The following is an 11613-nucleotide window of genomic DNA, read 5'->3' on the forward strand; positions in this document are numbered from 1 at the left end:
TCGTAAGGCATAAAAATATCAAAAAACGTCATAGCATAATATGGCACAAAAATGTCAAAAAACGTCATAGTATAGTAAGGCATAAAAATGGCGAAAAGGTCATAGTATAGTAAGACATAAAAATATCAAAAAACGTCATAGCATAGTATGGCACAAAAATGTCAAAAAATGTCCTAGTATAGTGAGGCATTAAATTGCCATAGTATATTATGGCTTAAAAATGTCAAAAAACGTCATAGTATAGTAAGGCATAAAATCGTCATACTATAGTAAGGCACAAAAATGTCAAAAAACGTCATACTATAGTAAGGCACAAAAATGTAAAAGAACGTCATACCATATTAACCCATAAAGACCCGGACCCATTTCTACCGCAAGGAAAATTATGGGGGGCATAAAACAGATTAAATAGAGCACATAGAACACATTTCTCAAAAAATTTTCAAAATTCTGCCACTAGGTGGCAAAGATCTCAAAAGTGACTTAGATGTCACTTCGGGCGTAAAATAGTTAAATTATATGTTACACCTTAATCTGAAATTTTTTTAAATAAATCAGCCTGAGAATGTATTTCTTTGTCTTTTTATTTGTATATCCTCAGATCAACATCCAACAACATAAATAACATCTTAATAATGAAAAAAAAAACTCTTTGTAGGTTTAGTCTAGGCATTTTCTCAGATCAACAACAAGAAAAGTACCATCTGAACAATGAAAAAAACATGATGCCTCATAGAGTAGGTTTAGCTGCTTATCTTAATAATTATGGAAGGAAATGATATCAATAACACTGTCCCTGCCTTCCACTTCACACCACTGATCACTATTGATCCTTTTCTACTCTCTAACAGGTTGTCAAAGCTCACCAGAATAATAACATTTGTAATTCCACAATGAATAACCTAAAAGCTCAACAACTTTTGTGGAATTTGTAACAGATTTGTTTCTGGACAAAGTAGAAATATAGGGATGAAGGCCAGAGCTTGAACTACTGGTGGATTACCTATTTAGCAGAGGGGTTTGGGTGTGTGCCTAGGCAAAATGGTATGTTTTGAAACAGTTTCTCTCTTCAGTGAAGCAGAGACGCACGTCACATTTCTCGCAGACGGTGGTGGTTGCATTGGTTTTGCAGATTTTGCAGCGGCCACGCTTGGCACATTTCACAGGCCAGTGTGCAACCTGGTCCAGACGAACATCATCAGGAACTCCGACACGGACTCTCTTGGGAGGTGCTGGTGGAGATGGGGTTTTGCTGTCGAGTGATGGGCGCCCCCTTTCTGCCTGGATGAGGATGAGGCTAGTTGCCACCTCTGCCTGGAATCTTCTTTGATTTAGTGGCCTCTGACCAAGCAGCTTGCAGTCACGGCGGTAGGTCAGCCACGCGTTGACCAGGGCTAGCATGATGCTGTGCCAGAACAGGTAGATGTACCACCTCCGTGACCTCATGTTGTATTTGTACCTGGCAATACATCCATCGATGAGGTCAACCCCCCCATGAAGGTGTTGTACTCTTTGACGATGTGTGGCCGGTTGACGTCAAGGAATGCTTTCTCTTGTTTGCTCCAGCGGTGAGCTTTGTCCTGTGGTTCCACTGCTGTGTGAGAGGAGATCAAGGTGACCGATCTGTTGTCATGCCACTTTACAATGGCCATGGATCCCTCTTTCTCCACCCTGGCATCGAAAGATCCTCTGCCTCTCTTGGCAAGACTCTTGTCATCCTCAAGCTGACATCCAGACAAGCGATTGCTGCGGAGTGTTCCTGTAATACATAAACAATAAGACAAAATGAGTGACAAAACTAGAAACAAAAACAAGAGAGGATACAGGAGAATAAGACAAAAGTGAGAATAGGACAATAGTGAAAGATGATAATTGTTTATGTTGTTAATACCTGTGTGTGTCAGTGTATGTCAGTGTGCATATGTGTGTCAGTATGTGTGTGTGTGTGTGTGTGTGTGTGTGTGTGTGTGTCTGTTACCTGTGTAGAAGATCTGCCGCTGAAGAAGCTCAAGCACCAGTGGTGCTGAAGAGAACAGGTTGTCAGCGAACACTTTGTAGTTCTGGCCTGGTGGAAGAGTTTCACACAGCTTGAGCACCACGTCTCCTCCCATGCCAAATGTGGTTCTTTTCCCAGTGCCACCTTCATACACCTGAAAATCACAGAGGATTCCTGTGGAAGTGCAACGGGCCCAGATCTTGAATCCCCAGGGGTGGGGCTTGCTCTTGACATACTGCCTTATTGGGCTGCGCGTTCCTCTGAAAGACACCATTTGCTCATCGATAGAGTTGTACTCTTCTGGGGTGATCTCAAGACATTGTTTGCGGAACATATCAAGCCATGGACGGATCTTCCAGCATTTGTCCCCTTCTTGCCTGTTTGATGAATCCGTATTGTCAGCGAAGTGGAGAGATGCGAGGAGGGTCTGAAAACGGTTGCGTGACATGTTATCAGCTACCATGGCACACCTTGTGTTGTTTTCCCAGTAGGTACGGTTTCCTGGAAGCTGGCAAAGACCCATGCGCAGGTACATGCCAATTAGGATTTCCAGCTCCTTGACTGTGGTGTTCACATTCTTGAGCGTGTCAGTGGTTTGGACACTGTACAGATTGGTTTGCTCCATCAATGACTCTATCATCTCTTCTGTAATGAACCTCCTGAAGTACTGCAGGGGAGTGGGAAGCTCGTCTGGAGGTGTGACACTCTCTCCTTTGAACGTGCAGTCAGGGGCTTCAAAAGGTTTCTTTCTCCAAGAGAACTTATTTTCTTGGCCAGTAAGATGTTTCTTGGTTGAGGTACTTGGTTGAGGTACTTCTCTTGGTTGAGACACTTCCCCTTCTGGTTGAGGTATTTCCTCTTCTGACTCACATTCAGACTCACTTGACTCCTGATTCAAGGGAGTGTAATCTGGATCTTCGACAGGATCGTCTTCATCTGAGCTGGTACCACCAAATCCCTCAATCTCACTTTCATCTCCATTCTGAATCATGTCCAGAATGAACTGGCTATGCTTATCCCAATCCCATCTCTTTTCCCTGTTCATCTAGAGAGAAAAAATGGTAAATATTCATGCCTTGCCTGATGTCATGATGTAGTCCCAGACCTGCCATTTTAGTAGCTAGCTACTTGGTGCCCAACAGGTCTTATTGCAACCCATGAATAAAATTATATAACTGATATTGGTTCAATTAAGCTAGAATAAACAATATATAACTAAATATAATTGAATCAGCCAAGTAAACTGATCAGATCATGATTAGTTTTCTTATTGTGACACATAAGTCACAACAATTTTTTTCAATCGTTTTTAGGCTAATTGCCCGATGTGACATTTGTGTCACACCAATATTTACTTGATCGTTTTATACAAAGTTCTTCAAGAAATGTGTAAACAATAGTTTATTTTTAACAAACAGCATGATATTTAAACATTGCAATTCTTGAATTGGATAAATCTTACCTTTTAGCCTCTGAAAGAGCAGCTTCAAATTAGCTAGGTAGCTGGTTTTTCCAAATGCAACTTTCAGTCAAGTTCAGTCGGTTGGTATGGAAACACATGATCACCCCACTGGTCACATGACCCATCATAAATGCGCTATAGGTGTTACTCTGGGACTTCATGAGTGAAAAATCAAGGATTAACTTAACATGGAACCATCCTGAGCATTAATAGGGCGTGAGACAACCGTGTCACCGTGGGTCCTTATGGGTTAAAGCACAAAAATGTCAAAAAACGTCATAGTATAGTAAGGCATAAAATCGCCATAGTATAGTAAGGCATAAAAATGTCAAAAATCGCCATAGTATAGTAAGGCATAAAATCGCCATAGTATAGTAAGGCATAAAAATATCAAAAAACGTCATAGTGGAATATGGCACAAAAATGTCAAAAAACGTCATAGTATAGTAAGGCATAAAATCGTCATACTACAGTAAGGCACAAAAATGTCAAAAAACGTCATACTATAGTAAGGCACAAAAATGTCAAAAAACGTCATAGTATAGTAAGGCATAAAATCGCCATAGTATAGTAAGGCATAAAAATGTCAAAAAATGTCATACTATAGTAAGGCACAAAAATGTCAAAAAACGTCATAGTATAGTGAGGCATTAAATTGCCATAGTATAGTAAAACGTAAAACTGTCATACTATAGTAAGGCAAAAAATATATAAAAAAAACGTCATAGTATACTAAGGCATAAAATCGCCATAGAATAGTGAGTCATAAAAATTTCAAAAAACGTCATAGTATAGTAAGGCATAATTTCGCCATAGTATAGTAAGGCAAACAAATGTCAAAAGTAGTCATAGTATACTAAGGCATAAAAATGGCAAAAAAGGTCATAGTACAGTAAGACATTAAAATGTCATACTATAGTGAGGCACAAAAATGTCAAAAAATGTCCTAGTATATTAAGGCATAAAATTGCCATAGTATAGTATGGCACAAAAAATGTAAAAAAAACGTAATAGTATAGTAAGGCATAAAAATGTAAAAAAAAGGTCATAGCATTGTATGGCACAAAAATGTCCTAGTATTGTAAGGCATTAAATTGCCATAGTATAGTTAAACATAAAAATGTCATAGTATAGTAAGGCAAAAAAATACAAAAAAAACATTATAGTATAGTAAGACATAAAAATGTCAAAAAATGTCATAGTGTAGTAAGGCATGAATTTGCCATAGTATAGTTAGACATAAAAATGTCATACTACAGTAAGGCAAAAAAATATAAAAAAAACGTCATAGTATAGCAAGGTATAAAAAAGTCAAAAAATGTCATAGTATACTAAGGCATAAAATCGCCATAGTATAGTGAGGCATAAAGATATCAAAAAACGTCATAGTGTATTAAAGCATTAAAATGTGAAAAAATGTCATAGTATACTAAGGCATAAAATTGCCATAGTATAGTAAGGCATAAAAATGGCAAAAAAGGTCATAGTATAGTAAGGCAAACAAATGTCAAAAATAGTCATAGTATAGTAAGGCATAAAAATGGCAAAAAAGGTCATAGTATAGTAAGGCAAACAAATGTCAAAAATAGTCATAGTATACTAAGGCATAAAAATGTCCAGTGTTAGAAGAATCATCACTCAGTCAGTCAGTCAGTCAGTCAGGGACCTTCGCAATTATAGGGTTGGCCCCACTGTTGCAGTCCAGCCAAACATGTTGATTAGACCAGCTTTTATCAAATTGCTCCTTAACCACAGTATCAATAGCATCAATATCTTTAGCAAGGCATAAAAATGTCAAAAAATGTCATAGTATACTAAGGCATAAAAATGTCAAAAAACGTCATAGTATAGTAAAGCATAAAAATGTCAAAAAATGTCATAGTATAGTAAAGCATAAAAATGTCAAAAAATGTCATAGTATAGTAAAGCATAAAAATGTCAAAAAAGGTCATAGTACAGTAAGACATTAAAATGTCATACTATAGTGAGGCACAATAATGTCAAAAAACGTCATAGTATAGTAAAGCATAAAAATGTCAAAAAATGTCATAGTATAGTAAGGCATAAAATCGCCATACTATAGTAAGGCATAAAAATGGCAAAAAAGGTCATAGTATAGTAAGGAATCAAATTGCCATAGTATAGTAAGGCATATAAATGTCAAAAAATGTCATAGTACACTAAGGCATAAAAACGTCTTAAAAATGTATAGTCAGGCATAAAAAACATCATAGTATAGTAAGACACAAAACTTCATAAAAACATCATAGAATAATTAAAAAAATGTCATAGTTTAGTGTGTCATAATAACATCACAGTACAGTATGTAAAAAATGTCATAGCATAGAAAGGCATAAAAATGTCATACTATAGTCAGTTATCAAAATGTCACAGTCACAGTAAATCATCAAAATATCTGTTATGTGCTGTTGTGTTGTCGTCTATGTGTGCTCCCCTCTGCCACTCAGCACACCCTCCACTGGCTTTTCTGGAGAATTAATGTTATGTTTTAGTCAGAATTGATGTTTCACCCCAGAGCGGAGACAGAACACAAAACACACCAGCAATAACAGTGCAATAGAGTTTATTTGGGAAAAGGCAATAGTGATGGTGAATGCAGAGGGGGAGTGGGTGTGGGGAATCCAGGTGTCTGCTGAGTACACAAGGCAGGAGTAAGGAGGACACTGGAGACCAGAGGCAGGTGAGTGAACACACTCTGGAAACACTAAGGACGAGTGGAGACCAAAGGCAGGTGCTGGTGTGGCTTGGTGACAGTAGAGTATGGCAGGATCAACAGCATAAAATCAGGAAGTCTTCTGGATCACAGGAAAACATATACAGGCAAAAACCAGGGAGATCACAGAAACACTAGATAACACTGTAGTCACACAAACTAATCAGAGCGGCTGAAAGAGTACCTACCACTGTGAAGAGCAGAACAATCTGGCCATTCGACAGTTGACAAGCTGTATGACATTTCTCCCAAAGATAGCTGCTCAGAGCTTTAGTGTTGAAGCCTAGCAATTTGTGGTTGCTGTTAATTTGGATCATCTTGGTTTTGGTGCAGTTTTAGTTTCCTAATGAGTTTTGCATTGTCAGCTTTTCGTTATAGTTTTTACTTATTTAGGAATAATATCTTTTTGCTGAATCTGTTGTATAGTAAGGCATAAAAAGCGTCATAGTATAGTAAGGCATAAAAAGCATCAAAGTATAGTAAGGCATAAAAAACGTCACAGTATAGTAAAGCATAAAAACATCATAAAACTTTCATACTATATTAAGGCATAAAATCATCATAGTATAGTAAGTCATAAAAACATCATGTTATAGTAAAGCATAAAAATGTCATAAAAAAATCATATTATAGTAAGGCATAAAAACATCATAGTATATAGTAAGGCATAAAAACACCATAAAAACATCTTAGTATAGTAAGGCATAAAAATATTATAGTATAGTAAGGCATAAAACTGTCCAGTGTTAGAAGAATCATCACTCAGTCAGTCAGTCAGTCAGTCAGTCAGGGACCTTCGCAATTATAGGGTTGGCCCCGCTGTTGCAGTCCAGCCAAACATGTTGATTAGACCAGCTTTTATCAAATTGCTCCTTAACCACAGTATCAATAGCATCAATATCTTTAAACAAATGTAAAAAAACAAAACAAAGAAAAAAACAAAAAAACAAAAACACACAAGCGTCACTGCTAACTCTTCATCAACATAATTTCTTCTTTGTTACATTGCCAAGTCACCTGAGCTGCCGTGTCTCCTCCTTACTGTATGTGCTTCTTACCAGCTGCTCTCCTATAACCACAGTAATTTTAACAGAGGCAGGGACAAAACACCCTGGATTTCCCTGTCACATGGGCAGAGATGTGGAAAGAGCAGCATTCTCAGATTATTTTGAATCAGCCTGCAGTGTTTTGTATTATTCATGTGGCAGAAAGCATGCACATGACCCAGCAACTCATTTGGCCCTTGTTCCCATGCAGCCAGTAGTCTCTAAGGGTTTAATTAAACAGTGTCAAGGCAGTGGCCCATCTCCCTCCATTGCCTTACTTTTTACAGGGCTCATCCTCCCAAAGTCATTACAAAACTGTTTCTGACTGGGTAAAAAAAACGGTGAAATGCTCCTATTGACTTCCACTCTGAGGACATCTACCTCCTGAGGAGCGAAAAGCAGAGCAACAGCTCACTGTCAAACTCCCTGTCAGCCACTGTCTGCCTCCTTTAAAAGAAAAATCACCCACTTTCACCCGAATGAAGTGGAGCGCCTATTGACACCCATCACCACACGGAGAGAAATGATGTTCAATGTGAGTATCTACACTCAATACACTAGACTGTGAGTAGAAAGAAAGGCATAGACCTGTTTGACTGGAAGGACTGAAAGGATAGATAGATAGATAGATAGATAGATAGATAGATAGATAGATAGATAGATAGATAGATAGATAGATAGATAGATAGATAGATAGATAGATAGATAGATAGATAGGAAATGTTACATTCAGCCCTCCTCTCCACCCCAATAATTTACATACAGTCCCTTAACTTCACCAGATACATAGATGCAAACAGTAGATATAATTGCACAAAACCAATGTACTGAACAAATCTTAAAATAGGATCTGTAACATTAGATAACTACACTATATGTATACATAATTAAAATTCTAAACAATAAACATGCAAAAATGCAATAAACAAACCAGTGTTCCAAAACATGATTAAAAAGATCAAATATTTCTTATGTGTACACATAAAAAACAACAATAAAAATGCACCAAATAAGCACTGCAGACTATGTTGAGGCAACTGTTTGATTATAACAAAAACTTTCTCATCTGTCACAAGTTGCATCATACATGTTTTATTCATATCACGCAAAAAGCATAGAAGTGGGTATTGTTCTGCCAGATCAGCATGAATGGCCTCTTTAATGTTATTATAATTAAAAAGTGCTGCAGCCGTTCAAACAGGAGGTCACGACTGCAACAGTTGTATAGTCCTGTTGAAATTAATAAACGTAATTGTTTATAACTACCCGTGATTGGATTAAATCAACATGAAACAGAACAAGCGCTGAAACACAGATGTTTTTTTTTACCAGCAGCGGTACCTAATTGGTTTGGTGCAGAAATTGCCCATAAATCCCTTGTATTTCAAACAAGCTTTGAACACTCGTCGCTGCGGAGACAATTTGTTACTCATCCCCTCGTCAAAGGGCTTTTGTTGTGCTCAAGGACTTAAGACTTTCAGCGAATTTGAAAAAAAACACACACTAGGGTCAAAGAGAGTTGATGCAAGAAGATTTTTTTTTTCAAAACAATTTTACAGAATGATTTGGCTACCAAATGGCATTTAAAGAAAGTAGAAACAGGACATCCAAAGTGAAATAAAAAGCCTCCTAGGCGCGCTTTACTGTCAGACAGGGATTTGGGTGGAGTTAAATTGGAGTGAGATTTCTTCTAGGGGTGCACTCAGAAGATTAGGAGAGAGGAAACACTGTCACAAGTGTCCTTTGAGTAAACTGGCAAAGGGAGCAGAGAGATTCACACCTCCACCTACAGTTCAATAAAGGCTTTCCACACAATGGTACAGCATGAAATGGTTTCTCTAAATGTCAAATTAAAAACTGTGCAACATAATTTAACATAAATGTGTAGACATTAGGTCTGTTTATTTTTTCTTTGGAGTTTATTTTGGCAAGTAGCTTGTTCTTGACTCTCATCCAACTGAAACATAATAAAATTCTTCAGTGATTGATTCTTCATGCCTTGTTTGTGTATTTGCATGTGCTGCTTATTATTGCATTAGAGGTATTAATGCTGCTTTGTCTTGGGAATGGAGAAAGGATTTATGTGAGTTGAAACAAAAGCCTGAAGTTTTGTGTTTGTGTACTAGTTGGATCATGGGCACAATAACTACAGATCCAGTGTGGCACATGGCAGTTAAAAAAGACAGTTGTCATAACTGCAGGGCCCCAAACAAAAAGCCAGTAGGAACTCTGACCGTGACACTGGAGTAAATAATGTTCTTGTTGGAATCAGGTGGCTGTTTTCTGGCAGGGATAGAAATCTGTCTGGACAGTCTGAGTGTCACTTAATCCCAGGATAGAGGAGCTCAGTGTGGAGCAGGATGTATAGTGTGTACTGTAAATGGATCAAAGCTTGGTGGAGACAGAGAAAAGAGACTTTGGATACACTCGTACTCTCTAAAAGCAGGATTCACAGCCACAATATCTGTTCAGAGAGGGCCAATGATCGATGGACAATGATTAAACGACCCACTGGTATGTAAAGTATTTAAAAGTTAAAAGTGTCAACCTGTTAGTAGCGCGAAAGGAAAAGTTAGAGGATCACCAAAGTCATTCGGATACATCGCCTGAGGGCCATGAGTGTCTGTTTTGTGCCAATCTATTGAGTAGATGTCAAAATATTCGATGAATAAGAGAAAACTCTGATCTTCTTGTAGCACTAGATTAAAAGTCAGGTGATCATCAACATCGTTAGGATTAATCCTCTGTGGATCATGAATGTCTGTGCAAAATTTAATGGCAATCCCTCCAGTAGCTGAGATAGTTAGTATAGGAATGGCAAAAAATTCAGTAAATACAATTTTTACTCACTGATAGCGTTTGTATTCCTTACACAGCAGCTCTTTCAGCTTTCAGATTGTGTTTTTTTGAATTGTATTCTGTGTTTCTTTTTCTTTCAGTTTGTCTCGAATGTATCTACCTTCCCTTTTCCCTCGAGGCTCCGTGATAGCATCTGTTTGGTGATGACATTGTTAGGTCTTTTCCTCCTATGTGACCCCCCCCCCCCACCCCAGTCATCTCTACCTCGTCGTCTTCTTTAGCTCCACGTCTATCAGCTCTTGTTTGATGGATTTCCAGAAACATTTCACTCAAGGCTATCAGCAGAGAAGTGCAGCAGCTTAAAATGAAATTCTACAGCTGAAGGTACGAGAAAAGCCATTGAAAAAGGAAATATAGTCAAAATCTTATCTGAAATGCAGCTTGTGTGGCTTTTACTTTCATGCCAGGAAAGAGAGGAAGCCACTTTTCTCAAATTGTGATTGTTATTTTGGAATGAAATGATGGGGGACCGGGGATGATTTACAGGTAAAACAACAGTCAGCTGATTTAGGCGAGCCCTCAATCCCAAAAAGAGCAGGTTCAAACTGTGAGAGCAATAATCTTACCTCAGTGACAAACTCGGGCCACTCCTGTTGTGTGCAATCAGCCTACAAGAAAATATACAGGCAGTGAAATGAAGAAATGAAAGGAAAACTAGTTGCAAACTAGTTTTTGTTGCCTTTGAAACAAGCTCCAAATGTATACACATATCACACATATATATGTTGAAGATCTCATTACACTTATTGTGCTGTAAAAATTTAAACCTCTTTTCAGGAAGTATTCATAGTTTTGGCTCCTACTGTAGTTCACATAATAAACTGGGAATATGTTCAACCTCACACATAATAGACAAAGATGTAAAGGAGCGTTCAATCTCTGAAACAGTTAACTTAAACAGTAGTTAATCTGTTGAATCTCAAAACTGAGAGGAAATTTCAGTCAACATGAGGCTTCACATGCTCGAACATGTATCCAAAATGAGAAAAGTCCCTATTTTGGAAACAGTGACACTATACAAATTGTACAAATGGTGTTATTACTGTCCACATTAAAAAGAAAATATTGCCCCTCCCCCCCTTAAATTTGAGGCATGTTACTGTATTAAAATAAAAAGGTTTAAAAGCCTTTATCATTGTGGATATATGGTTAAAAACAAAACACGTACCCTCCTCATGGTCAAACAATCACACACACACACAGGTAAGTGAATACTGTAGGGACAGGCTTCAGTCATGCATAAGAAAATTTGTACAGTAATGTCTGGCTCCCTCATTACACCTGTAACCATGCTATGATTGAACACTGTCAAAGATAGGAGATCCATCGCTATGTCTGCTATAGCTACAGGCAACTGTTTTTCATTGGAACTACTTTCTACCAAAGAAATAGTTCCTATGAAAACTGTCGACAACGGGTCCTGTGGATTATCCAGAGTAACAGGGACATTGTTTTTAGAAAGAGATGTTGCTGTTGATTTTTATAAAATGTAATCTATTGTTCCTGTGAGCGCCAC

General features: G+C 37.9%; 1 protein-coding gene across 1 annotated transcript; it reads right to left on the bottom strand.

Moving 5' to 3' along the window:
• Positions 1–1442: 1442 nt before the first annotated feature.
• LOC130161673 (piggyBac transposable element-derived protein 3-like) lies at positions 1443–3237 on the bottom strand. Its single transcript, XM_056365087.1, has 2 exons — positions 1979–3237; positions 1443–1759 (listed from the first exon to the last, which is right to left on the bottom strand). The coding sequence occupies exons 1-2, from the start codon at positions 3039–3041 to the stop codon at positions 1443–1445; spliced, it is 1380 nt and encodes a 459-aa protein (XP_056221062.1). The 5' UTR covers positions 3042–3237.
• Positions 3238–11613: the final 8376 nt, after the last annotated feature.

The sequence above is a fragment of the Seriola aureovittata genome, chromosome 20, assembly GCF_021018895.1.
Source record: "Seriola aureovittata isolate HTS-2021-v1 ecotype China chromosome 20, ASM2101889v1, whole genome shotgun sequence".
Classification (NCBI taxonomy): Eukaryota; Metazoa; Chordata; class Actinopteri; order Carangiformes; family Carangidae; genus Seriola; species Seriola aureovittata.

Bases quoted from the DNA above. Each gene is read 5' to 3' on its own strand.
- LOC130161673 (XM_056365087.1), bottom strand. From the start codon at position 3,041: ATGAACAGGGAAAAGAGATGGGATTGGGATAAGCATAGCCAGTTCATT. The intron at 1,760-1,978 runs GTAACAGACACA...TATGTATTACAG, and splicing joins GCGGCAGATCTTCTACACAG to GAACACTCCGCAGCAATCGC.